The sequence below is a fragment of the Polypterus senegalus genome, chromosome 1 (assembly GCF_016835505.1).
Source record: "Polypterus senegalus isolate Bchr_013 chromosome 1, ASM1683550v1, whole genome shotgun sequence".
Lineage (NCBI taxonomy): Eukaryota > Metazoa > Chordata > Cladistia > Polypteriformes > Polypteridae > Polypterus > Polypterus senegalus.
The window spans coordinates 8,474,652-8,488,617 of record NC_053154.1 but is presented as its reverse complement, the minus strand read 5'-3'; the positions used below and the strand labels follow the sequence as shown (position 1 = coordinate 8,488,617).

Sequence of the window (13,966 nt, the reverse complement as noted above, 5' to 3'; positions counted from 1 at the left end):
GGAGTTGTTTTGCTTGTAATTTAGCCAAAAAAAATCTGTCAAAGGGGTAAGTAAAATTTACTTGACAAGATTTCTTAAAGTAAGCTGGATTTTGGATAATTTTTGGATAATTCAGTAATTCTTACAGTAAGAAGAACTAGACGTAATGCCATGATTTCAATACTTGTCACTTGGCTTAGATTTCATTTTTTGCAGTTTATCCACCTCGTCTCGCCTCATAGCCGGTGGCTGCTGATTGTCGTGCCACTTAAAAGGCACTCGCCTCGCTAAGCAGACACACACACTCTCGTGCAGCAACAACACCAACAACACTTATTTCTATAGCACATTTTCATACAAATAATGGAGCTCAAAGTGTTTTACATGATGAAGAAAAGAGAAATAAAAGTCAAAGTAAGAATTAGAATAAGACAACACTAATTAACATAGAATAAGAGTAAGGTGGTCCGATGGCCAGGGAGGACAGAAAAAACAAAAAAAAACTCCAGACGGCTGGAGAGAAAAAATAAAATCTGCAGGGGTTCCAGGCCACGAGACCGCCCAGTCCCCTCTGGGCATTCTACCTAACATAAATGAAACAGTCCTCTTTGTATTTAGGGTTCTCATGGAAAGGTTTCATGAAGATGGTCATGTAGACTTCTGGCTTTTAATCCATCAATGTAGGAACATCACGGTGCTTTGATTAGGTGGTGATGGTGCAGGTCGCCACCACAAAAAACCGGGAAAAGAAACAGAAGAGAGAGTTGGGGTCAGTACAGATTTTAGAGCCACCATGAATAGTTAGTATGATGAATTGAATATACAGAGTATCAGGATTAAAGGAAGGTGAAGTTATCAGAAAGCCATGTTAAAGTAATGTGTTTTCAGCAGTTTTTTAAAGTGCTCCACCGTATCAGCCTGACGAATTCCTATTGGCAGGCTATTCCAGATTTGAGGTGCAGAACAGCAGAAGGCCACCCGCCTCACCACTTCTTTTAAGTTTTGCTCTTGGAATTCTTTTTTTTTTATTATTATATTTTTATTAATTTTCTTGCAATCCATACAAATCAATCAAGTTTTTACAAAAAGAAAAATTGAGTTAAGGACAGATCGATCCCCACTGCTGAGAGAGAGAGAGCAAGCCAAACGGCGTGAAATTTAAGGCTTGTAAACATACCTAAATGAATAAATTCTCTGTGCTTTATGAGCTTATTTTAAAATATTACTGATTAGATCCTGCCATGTTTTAAAAAAAGTCTGTACGGATCCTCTAACTGAGTATTTGATTTTTTCCAATTTCAAATAGTATAACACATCGGTTTCCCACTGAGTTAAAAATGAGTCTGCGTGCCAAGAGTGTAGTGAATGCAATCACAATTTGTTTGTCTTTCTCCACTTTAAGACCCTCTGGAAGACCCCCAAACACAGCTGTTAATGGGTTATGAGGGATTGTGAGTCCAAGGCTGTCTGAAAGGTAATGAAAAATTTTGGTCCAGAATAATGTAAATTTGGTGCAGGCCCAGAACATGTGACCCAGTGAGGCTGGGACTTGGTTGCAACGTTCGCAGATTGGATCATGATCTGGAAACATTTTGGAGAGTTTTAGTCGAGACAGATGTGCTCGATATATAATTTTGAGTTGTATAATTGTATGCTTTGCGCATATGGAGCTCGAGTGAATTCTCTGCATTGCTACTTTCCACTCCTTTTCTGATATATTAATTCTTTTTCCCAGTGTCCTCTTGGATCTTTGAAAGGAAGGGATTGTAAAATGATTTTATATATTGTAAAAATGGAGTCTATATCCTTGAGATTGAGCAATATTTTTTCCAGCATGGATGAGGGTGTAAGATGAGAAAAATCTGGAAGGTTCTGTTTAACCCTGTAAGACCCAAATATAGAAAAAAATGAGCAAAAAATTTTTTGACCTCTCAGATATTGTTTTAGTAGGCCTCTGATGTAGGAATTAAAGATTTTTCACATTTTTTATTTTCTAGTAAGTTTTTAGGGAAATGTTGTAATATTGCAACGTTGGGCCTAGTTGTGAGCAGAATTTCTGTATTTGTACTCACTTTGCCTGAACTGGTATACAGAACATTTAAGCATTCATTTGCAGGGTTGTTCACTTATTTAGCCCCATAGCAGTATATATCATAAGTAATAATCACACAACAATCATATTTTTTTATGAATAAGCATTTATTAATAACATTTTTTGGAAATAATTATTTGGTCACATTCAGTGTGGTTTGAATGAAGTCTGTGTTTATTTGCAGTGATAGTCCCTAAGACAGTTCTTTTCCTCTGAGAAGCACAGACGAACATTGCACTTGCTACACAGTGTGTTTGTGTATCCATTATTGCAGTGTCTGCAGCGCCCTCTCTTTGTCTTTACTGGGAAATGTGCAATCATGTCTTTGCGTACATCCAGTGGGGGGTGGTCCGATGACCTCTTGGCTGGGGGACTCACATCTGATGAGGATGGTCTCTTCTGAGGATCCAAAGGGCTCCCTGATGTCACTGTCTTCCCTGAAGATGGTCGCCCTCTCTTGGGTAATGTGTTGTGTGTGTTCACCAGGATGAGAGAGGATGCAAGTTGTGCCTGAAACTGTCTCCTGTTCAGTATCTCTTTCTCAGTCATCTTCAGAGCTTTACAGTCCCGCTTGTAAAGGAGCCAGCCGTTAATTACAGCAAAGATGATGGTGTGCCAGAAGATGTAAATGTACCAGCGGTGAGATTTCATGGGAAACTTGTACTTGGCAGCAAATGAGTCCAACAAATCCACACCCCCCATGTGTTTGTTGTAGGTACCAACAATGTAAGGCCTCTCAACATCAATGATGGTTTTAGTGGCTTTGTCCCACCGCTGAATTTTCTGCACAGGTTCTGGTCCAGCAAAGGATGACACAAGTGTGACCGCTCTGTTGTCATACCATTTGACAGCACAGATGTTGTGGTTCCCCTCCACTCGGACATCAAAGCTTCCTCTCCCCTTTTTCTTCAAGCTCTTCTCATCTTCAAGGTTGCAGTTGGGTAGACGTACCTGCCTCGCTGTTCCCACATAATGAATTCCACGCTCAAGGAGCTTGACCACCAGTGGGACACAGGTGAAGTAGTTGTCTGCGTAGACCTTGTAGTTTTGACCCTCTGGAAGTGTGGAGGCGAGCTTCATCACAACCTCACCTGACAGTCCAAGTTCAGATTTCGCTTGTCGTTTTCCATCTACACTCCCTTGGTACACATCAAAATCACAGAGCATGCCAGAGATTCCAGTTCTCACCCACAATTTGAACCCCCATGGGTGTGGCTTGCCACACATATATTGTTTGATGTTACTGAATCTCCCCTTGAAAGGAATCATCATTTCATCCACAGAGTTGTGTTCTTCAGGTACCACCTGCAGGCATCTTTCCCTAAATGAATTTAGCCTTGGTCTGAGTTTCCAGAGTTTGTCCTTCTTTTCCATCTCTGACACAGTTAAATTGTTTATAAAGTGTAATGAAGTCAACAGAGATTGGAATCTGTTCCGGGACATCACATCAGAAACAGGGGTGTACCGTGTGTCTGTCTCCCAATACATACGGACTCCAGACATTTGCATTAGGCCCATCTTCAGGTACATGCCAAGCATCATCTCAATTTCCTTATTATTGGTATTTACAGATATTCCATTTTTTTGCAAGCTGTACTCATTTGTGTTTCTTGTCAGAGTCTCAATCATATCTTCCGTCACAAACTTTTGGAAGTACTCCAGTGGGGTCAGGAGGGAGGTGGCATCATTGGTGATTTCTGAACCAGAAAAATCTGTATTAGGACTGATAAACTCCTTTTCCAACCAACGAAACCTGTCACGGGGCACTGTGTGTTTATTTGGTTGGGGGTTGATGTCCACATCATCATTAGCTGGGCAGTCAATGGGTTGGTGGTTTTCTTTGTCCATTTCACCTACATCCTCATTCTCTAAATCACTTGCATCAGTGTCATCCAAGTCCATTTCAAAATCGCTCTCTCCATTTTGGACTGCAGCAATCACATCCTGCACACTGAATAGACGACCTTTCTGCATTGGTGGCATTCTGAAATTGAAAAGGTTTGGAAAAATGTAATTAAATATGTGAATAACACATATAGGTCTTATATTGTAGCAGATAAACAAAGAATAGACAGGGTGGTAGACCATGTATCAAGGGTAGAGAGCTAAGTATTATCCATCAAAGTATAACCATTTCAATGCAAATGCTGATCAAAATTCCACTACATTCAAACAATGCTGTCTAATTGGCCTATTATAGTCTACTTATCATACTAAAAGGGACACATGCATCCCCCCCAGAGCACTAACAGGTTCACATTCAAGACCATTCACACCTGTCCCTAAACAATGCAACAGGCTACCACTCTGACCCAACGTTTTAGAATTACAACATAGACATAATAAGCTCTAAATCAAATTTGATCAATGTTTTCTAAAATAACTAAATATGTATATGTTCTAGACATTGTAATAAACACACAAAACAATATTTTAGAGATTTTACTTACTTAATTCTTGACAAATCCAGGCGTGCAAAAACAGGAGATCAGCTCAATGCGAAGTTTGCAAGTAGAGTAAGTTCACGGCAAGATGACCAGACCTATAAACACTTTTTCCATCCAATAGCATCATGAGTACAAACAATAGGACCCATTAAATATGTAAATGTGGTTTTGAGAAAAAAAAAACATTTGCTGGCCTTTTTTTAGAATTGTTAAAAGTGATGTTGTAATTCTCCAACAGTGGGCTTTACAGGGTTAACAAAGTTCCTGATTTGAAGATAGTGAAAGAAATGTGTAGCTGGAATGTTAAATTTGGAATGTAATTGTTCATAGGATGCAAAGACGTTGTCTATATAAAGATCTCTAAGCAAGTTAATTCCAAATTTTTTCCAGATATTAAAAACTGCATATGTTTGCGAAGGTTGAAAGAGTTGGTTGCTCTTGGAATTCTAAGCAGACACTCATTTGTGCACTCCTCACAGCAGCATAAATTAAAAAGGGTTGCACTAAAACCATTAAAGCCGCAAATAAATTGAACAATTAAAGTAAATATCACTCCCCCTGCTGGCTCGTTTCACAAAATCTTCCCAGGCAAGTGCTGTCTTTATCCTCTCCCAACTCCAACTTGCCTGAGTAAGACCATATACTGAACCTGGGAGTGCGCATGGTGATGCAACCCACTACCAGGACTGGTACCCTGAGAGCTTAACGGGGCTGCCCTTCAGGACTACAATTCCCTCGGGTGTCCAAATAGGAGCCATGCCAGAGGAGCACTGGCCACATGTCATATGACGGCGACATCTGTTCCCAGGAGGCCGTGTCATTCTTTCCATTCAGCATATCCTCCGCCCAACTGAGAAAGGGAATGGGATGCTCATCTATCTGTGCTGTCCATCTATGACAGGTATGGAGACACATTCATTCCAGATGGGATGCCGGTCCATCCTTTATATAAATCACAAGTGCTGGAAAATTAAATTTAATGTAGTAAGTGTAAGCAAGTAAGTAGTCAAGCCAGTCCCCTCCGGTTTCAGAGCTGACATTCATTTGTTATCGGTAACAATGAAAGCATTTGTTTTAAAAGATACATTAAATATATGCAAATTTTTTGCTTTCTTTCTTTTGCTTGCATTTTTTGCTGCTCTACTATTGACATGTCAGTAATTACCATATCAATTGCCACTGAAAAATACATGTTCTATTGCTCTTTCTTGGAAATCTTAGATAATAATTTTTCTCTCAAACACTTTTTACAATAACACTGAAAATGGCCTTATAAAAGATTTAAAGTTTAAAAAAAATAATCTTGTAAGAGCCATTTTCCTAGTTCTATAAAATGTATGAATATTTATTAGATGATAATGCCTAAAATATGGGAGGTTCCTAAAACCCCCGTGAATAGAATTGAGTTGGTATTTTCCTGTCATTTCTTAACAGTTATGAGTAAACGATGTTCTTTAGTAAGTGTTTAGCCTCGCCTTGTGTAAGGTACTGAGGCATACAGTTTTTTAACTGTGTCCTTGTACGTGTTCTTGTTTGAGCTCACGTTCGTGCTTATGCACGTGACCATGCCTGGGCGCATATCTATGTGCCAACGGCCTAAGGGCCTTTTGAGTGTGAAGTAACTCGTAAAATAACAGAGTTTTGAACCATATGTTTGAAGCATACAGAAGAAGAAATAAATAACCTTTAAGTACAGAAATAACCAAAGTTTATAGAAAATACATTTTTCCTTTTTTTTTGCCTTTATTCTATGTGTGTAACTATTTTTCTTTTTATTCTTGTATGGATTGTTTGTCTTTAACTTTCACTAAATATTTTTAAAACGAACTTTTGGACTGAGAGATTTCTTTGACACGCGTCTTACCCGTGCCTGACTTCGCCTTATACAAAGGCGGCTACAAATCTCTCTATTATAATATAAAAATCTCGGAATGAGTTGTGACTTTTTGATGAGACTCTTTGGAAGGAAGTCTCGCGAGATGGAGACTTTTGCCATGAGATTCTTTCAAGTCACGCCCTACTCACAACTATTTTCAAACAAGACCATGGTCATCAGGTGCATTCCGGCACTTAACCTGGACAGACAATAATCCATTAAAGGGCTTACTTACTTACTAACACACACTTTAATAACAAAGATCCAGTTTAGAATCACCCATTCATTGAAATATGGCAACGAGAAACGATGCAGTCAAACGAATTAACACAAAAATTGTCGATCTGTTACATGGCAAACTTATTAAATATGTGTCAATAAACTATGATGAAGCAGTTGGTGGTGAACATGCGGAAGTTGAAAACATCAACTTACAATATCACGAAGAATATCTACAACCATTAACACTGTCTGGTCTGCCACCGGCCGAATTACTGTTAAATGAAGAATGTATCATAATGTTATTACATAATTTACGTCTGAGTGATGGACTATGCAATGGAACAAGATTAGTTGTATTAAAAATTGGTCGAACAATTCTAACATGTAAAATTTTAACTAGCGACAAGAAAGATAATGTAGTACATATAACATCAGACACAAAAGGAGATCTTGATATGTCATTTATATTAAAATGTTTACAGTTTTCCGTGAGAAAAGCTTTTGCTATGACAATTAACAAATCCGAGGGACAAACATTCGAAAAAGTCGGTTTATTTATTAGAGAGAAAGAAACGATATTCACTCATGGGCAGTTATACGTTGCGTTGTCATGATGTAACTCCAAAACCGGAATCAAAATTCAATACGATCTTGAAGAAAAGTCGATTTCAAATATTGTTTTAACTGAAAAGTGAAAATAATGCATATGTAACAAGTACCATGAAAATAACAATCTCTTTAAAGTGTATATCCGGTTAACCAAACCTGGCGGTTGGCGAGCGAACCGAGTAGGGGGTGGAGTCCCCTAGTCAAGACAATAAAACAATGGCAATGGCTGGAATGACTTCAACCCCGGGGTTTCTTGGTTCTGGCTGTCGTGATGAACGATCGGTACATGAAAAAGCAGGCAGTGGAATAAAGCAATGAATAGCAGTATTGAGTTTGTAGATGGTTGGAGTGAAAAGTCAAGCAAAATGACCCCTTTTATTGGCTAACTAAAAAGATTACAATATGCAAGCTTTCAAGGCAACTCAGGCCCCTTCTTCAGGCAAGATGTAGATGGTTGGATACATTTTCCACCTCTCTCTTGTCTCTTCTCACTCCTCTTTTTTAAATGTAAAATTTCCCAGAAGTAACTGGTGTGTAAACAGACGATTTCTGTCCTGGGGCTACGGTCTCTCTCCATCATCTGTCCCCTCTGCACTCACGGGGACAACATTCACTGACATACACATAACAGACAGTAAACGGGATGATGAAAACAACACGCACTCAGCACACACATAGAATATACTATTACTATGTAACAACAACATTTATTTATATAGCACATTTTAATACAAAAAGTAGCTCAAAATGCTTTACATAATGAAGAAAAGAAAAATAAAAGACACAATAAGAAATTAAAATAAGACAACATTAGTTAACATAGAAAAGGAGTAAGGTCCAATGGCCAGGGTGGACAGAAAAAACAAAAAAAACTCCAGACGGCTGGAGAAAAAATAAAATCTGCAGGGGTTCCAGGCCACAGGACCACCCAGTCCCCTCTGGGCATTCTACCTAACATAAATGAAACAGTCCTCTTTGTAGTTAGGGTTCTCACGGAGTCACTTGATGTTGATGGTCATACAGACTTCTGGCTTTTAATCCATCCATCATTGTTGGAACATCGTGGTGCTTTGAGTAGGATACCGGAAAAGGAAACAGAAGAGAGAGTAGGGGTTAGTACATATTTTAGAGCCACCATGAATAGTTATTATAATAAGTTGGAGATATAGAGTATCAGGATTTTGATTACAGTGAAATTATGAGAAAGCCATGTTAAAATAATGTGTTTTCAGCAGTTTTTTTAAAGTGATCCACCGTATCTGCCCGGCGAATTCCTACTGGCAGGCTATTCCAGATTTTAGGTGCATAACAGCAGAAGGCCGCCTTACCACTTTTAAGTTTTGTTCTTGGAATTCTAAGGAGACACTCATTTGAGGATCTGAGGTTACGATTTGGAATATAAGGTGTCAGACATTCCGATATATAAGATGGGGCGAGATTATTTAAGGCTTTATAAACCATAAGCAGAATTTTAAAGTCAATTCTGAATGACACAGGTAACCAGTGTAGTGACATCAAAACTGGAGAGATGTGTTCAGATTTTCTTTTCCTAGTTAGGATTCTAGCAGCTGCATTCTGCACTTGTTGCAAGTGATTTATGTCTTTTTTGGGTAGTCCTGAGAGGAGTGCGTTACAGTAATCTAGTCGACTGAAAACAAAAGCGTGAATTAAGCCCCGCTACAATTTTACTGATGCTTTTCAAGTGTCATTAAAACCAAAAGAATAACATGCAGTAGATGCATTTTGAATTTGAGAGAATAATATTGAGGAATATCACTGATTGAGTGTATGCATAAAACAGTCAATCAGCGGAATCCTCGTAAAGGTTGTGCGGTAAATTGTTGCACTGTGCAAAATGTTCCCTGGTGACATCACTCTATGTGAAATGTCACACGTCCTCAGGTAAGCACTGTCTACAGACGGACATCTTTGATAGTACTCTGTCTTTTCAGTCCCACATTAATAACATCTCCCGGTCTGCATATTTCCACCTGAGTAACATTAATCGTATTCACTCCTCCCTTGTTCCTTGTTCATAGTCTTGTCATTTCTCGTCTGGATTATTGCATTTCCCTTTTCTTTGTCTTTCTCACAAATCTCTTTATAAGTTTCAACTGGTCCAGAATTCATCTGCCGGCATCATTATAAGAACCCCTTCTATTCACCATATCACTCCCGCCCTGCAGCAGCTTCACTGGCTTCCAGTTAAGTTCCGAATTCAATTCAAAATTCTTCTGTTAAATTTTAAGGCTCTCCACAGCCTTGCCCCTCCATATCTGTCTGACCTCCTCCATGTTGCCATTCCCTCCCGCACCCTTAGATCCTCTTCCTCCATCCACTTGACTGTCCCCTTCGTCCGTCTTGCCACCTCTGGAACTCACTACCATCTGAGCTTAGAAATATTGAATCATTCTCACTTCAAATCTAAACTTAAAACTAATTTCTTTAAGATTACTTTTTTTCTTTGACTACAATTGCTCTGTCTGATTTTAAATTTTGTATTTTTAGTTTTCTGTGGTGGGCTTGTGCCCTGTGTTGGCTGGGATTGGCTCCAGCAGACCCCCGTGACCCTGTGTTAGGATTTAGCGGGTTGGAAAATCACTGACTGACTGACTGAATGACTATTTTTACTTTTGTTTATAATGTGTGTTTTATCTATTGTTCAGTGTCCTTGAGTGTATTATTATTATTATTATTATTATTATTATTATTATTATTATTATTATTATTATTATTATTATCTGTATAAAAGAGCATCTTGTCCCTGTGACTGCCTGGGTTTCCTCCTCCAGTCCAAAGACATGCAAGTTGGGTGGATTGGAAGTACTAAATATAAATTGGCCCTGGCGTGTGGTTGGCATGTGGTTGGTGTGTGTGTGTGTGTGTGTTTGCCCTGCCCCTGTCCAGGGTTTGCTCCTGCCTTGTGCCCTATGCCAGCTGGGATACATTCTAGCACACCGCGTGACTTCCTTCAGAACAAACCGGTTTAGGAAATGGCTGATATTTTACTGTAAAGAAAGGAGTGCTTGTTTTGGATGTTTCGCTTTTATAAGTCTGCACCTGATTTCTCTTCACTGCCTAGCCTTGGTTTACGATCTACTGGATATCCCTGGGCGTCAAGGTTGTGCCAGGGACATTTAGGTTCAGTATGGGGCATCACAAGGCAACTTACACTAATTTGGCAAATTCTGACTTTTACTTTTGTTCTCTTTTCAAGAAACAGGATGGTAAAGGCAATTGCTGCCACATTTATCAGTTTCAAGCTTGCATTTTCTAACATGCAACGGTCAGCTTTACACATCACAATCTGGAAATGCGTTTTGAAAAGATGATTTTCTTTGCGTTCAGACAACTTGCCTTCTGTGCACTTTCTCGAAATGTATTTCATCTGACAGCCTGCATTTTCCCTTTTTAAAAGCATACATGCAGGCTGGAGCTAGAAATGAACAATGGTTCATTAAACAAATACAGAGTATAAATCCGAGGCAGGGAGGGAATTTGGACGTGTCAGAGTGAAGCGTGGATTTCTGCACCGCCAAGTGTGCTACATAATAATACGTTATTGTACGGAAAATACACACAACAGGATAATTGAAAATTTATAATGAGGTCTTCAAGAATAGTGACAGGAGCAAACTTAACTCTTCTTACGGAAACCCACATGTGAAATGTGAACAACGAGCTCATGCACTCATTCTTTGTTCATTACCTGCCTGCTGTAAGGTGAAAATCCATCTATACAGTGTCAAGTTGAGAGGGACACAAAGGAGTTTAACTAATATGAAAGGTTTTATATTTATGTGTATTTTATATTTTATTGTTTCATTGTCATATTTGTATTTTTTCTCTGTTTTGTTCAGTGTAACATTACTCACAGGTATGCTCAGAAACCCTTCCTGTACTCTAAATTGAAATTGAAAGAGCACTGCTCAGGAAACTAACACAGGGAGAACATACAGCAAACAGTGTATTTGTACGGTCATTGAACCCATGGCACTTGAACTGTAAAACTGCACACTGCGACGATTCGAAGTTGTACTAAAGTCCATCTGTTGTTCTCAATAAAGTCAAAACTGTGATCAGAATCGGGCTTTGTGCATAATGTTGTCTCAATATAAGCTGTCGCAGAAGCCATTTATTTCCCTTCTTTTACACGCAGCTATGACATGTGATGTGAACAGCCAATTCTAGACAACTATAAATTACTAGCTGTGTAAGCCCGTGCTGCAAAAAAGCCTGGGGTCATAGAGACTATTGAAATCGCAGAGATGTCAGGTAATTGAAAGGAACTACTCTGGGCGTCTCTGTCCTAGGAGAATTTGTTTTTCCGACGTGCTCACATTGCTTGTGCATTAGCGGCTAAGTGACTTTCTCTTTCTTCTGAGGTTTCGTTTTGCTGATGTGCTGGCCTTGCTTCTGTTATTAGCAGCTAAGCTCCACCTCTCACTTCCGGACCAGACAGACAGGCACACACACTTCCATGTGTAGATGTTTATATATATGATTAGCTGTGTAAGCCCGTGCTGTTAAAAGCCCGAGGTCCTAGAAACTATTGAAATCGTCAGAAAAATAATTGAAATGTAGAGATATCAGGAAATTGAAAGGACCTACTCTGGGCATCTCTCTCCTCGGAGGTTTTGTTTTGCTGACAAGCTCGCCTCACTTGTGTATTAACAGCTAAGCTGTAACGGTTACTACATATTTTCTGTGCTTTATCTGCTTCTGACGCTTGCTCCCTTTGAAATATATGTCTGAGGGAATGAGTATTTTAATGAGATCTCTTAAAGGGGACCATGGGGCCAAACCATGCCTGTGGGTCCTTGCATAAACACGCTGGTGAGTGTCGTAAGAGGGAGAGCCAACTACAAAAGGACAAGAAGGCACACATTTTGAAAGAAAGGAATGCTTGAGAAGGAACTGGGAAAGAGGATTAGAAAGGAAGCGATCTGTAAGGCAAGAAATGCTCCGTAGCTAGATCGGTTCGGGTGCAAGGAAAAAAAAAAAGTGCTGGCTGACCAGGGAAGGTCATCGGAGTGCACCGATTTGCCTTTTATTTGTGACGCTTTCGTCTTCCATGGAGGGACGTTAACGCCAAATCACTAGGGTGAGGCGGTCTTCAGCATTCAAGATAAGAGTTGTCTCCAAACTGGCGAGAACGCTTTTTTTTATATCTATAGAAAGCAAATAAGTCAGTGGGATATTTGACTAGTACACTGGATTTATCAGCGGAATGACCAGCCTGGTTGGATCCAAAGTCAAATCAAAGTTCAATCTAAAAGTTGCTTTGACATCACATTTGATGAAGACCATGGAGCGGCTGCTGCTTCACCACCTGAGGCCACAGGTTCGCCATGCCCTTGACCCTCTGCAGTTTGCATACCAGGAGAAGGTGGGAGCGGAGGATGCCATCATCTATATGCTACACCAATCCCTCTCTCACTTGGACAGAGGCAGTGGTGCTGTAAGAATTATGTTTCTGGACTTCTTTAGCACCTTCAACACCATCCAACCTCTGCTCCTTAGAGACAAGCTGACAGACATGGGAGTAGATTCATGCCTGGTGGCATGGATCATGAACTATCTTACAGACAGACCTCAGTATGTGCGTCTCAGGAACTGCAGGTCTGACATTGTGGTCAGCAGCACAGGAGCGCCGCAGGGTACTGGACTTTCTCTGGTCCTGTTCAGCCAACATACATCAGACTTCCAATACGATTCGGAGTCCTGCCACGTGCAAAAGTTCGCTGACGACACTGCTATCGTACGCTGCATCAGGAGTGGGCAGGAGGAGGAGTATAGGAAGCTAATCAAAGACTTTGTTAAATGGTGCGACTCAAACCACTTACACCTGAACACCAGCAAGACCAAGGAACTGGTGGTGGATTTTATGAGGACCAGGGCCCTCATGGACCCTGTGATCATCAGAGGAGACTGTGCAGAGGGTACAGACCTATAAATACCTGGGAGTGCAGCTGGATGACAAATTGGACTGGTCTGCCAATACTGATGCTCTGTGCAAGAGATGACAGAGCTGACTATACTTCCTTAGAAGGTTGGCGTCCTTCAACATCTGCAATAAGATGCTGCAGATGTTCTATCAGACGGTTGTGGCGAGCGCCCTCTTCTACGGGGTGGAGTGCTGGGGAGGCAGCATAAAGAAGAGGGACGCCTCACGCCTGGACAAACTTGTTAAGAAGGCAGGCTCTATTGTAAGAATAAAGCTGGACAGTTTGACATCCGTGGCAGAGCGACGGGCATTAAGCAAACTCCTGTCAATCATGATGAATCCACTGCATCCACTGAACAGGATCATCTCCAGACAGAGGAGCAGCTTCAGCGACTACCTGCTGTCACTGTCCTGCTTCATGACAGACTGAGGAGACCCCACACTATGCGACCCTTCAATTCCACCCGGGAGGATAAATGCCAACATTATTCAAAGTTATTGTCTGCTTTTACATACATTTTTATTACTCTTTAATTTAATATTGTTTTGTTTTTGTAACAGTATACTGCTGTTGGATTATGTGAATTTCCCCTAGGGATTAATAAAGTATCTATCTATCTATCTATCTATCTATCTATCTATCTATCTATCTATCTATCTATCTATCTATCTATCTATCTATCTCAAAAGGGACTGGGGAATGCATTGAGAGTGTATGTCTAATTTATATCTACTCTCTATATATAAAATCCTAAGCCTAAAAGTGCAATGATTTTATGTATGTCATGCTTTTT

General features: G+C 40.0%; 1 protein-coding gene across 1 annotated transcript; it reads right to left on the bottom strand.

Annotated features, from left to right (window-relative positions):
• Positions 1-2,245: 2,245 nt before the first annotated feature.
• Positions 2,246-4,054, bottom strand: LOC120517504 (piggyBac transposable element-derived protein 3-like). The gene has a single exon (XM_039739878.1). It carries the CDS (start codon positions 4,052-4,054, stop codon positions 2,246-2,248), a length of 1,809 nt encoding a protein of 602 aa, XP_039595812.1.
• Between the last annotated feature and the right edge of the window lie 9,912 nt (positions 4,055-13,966).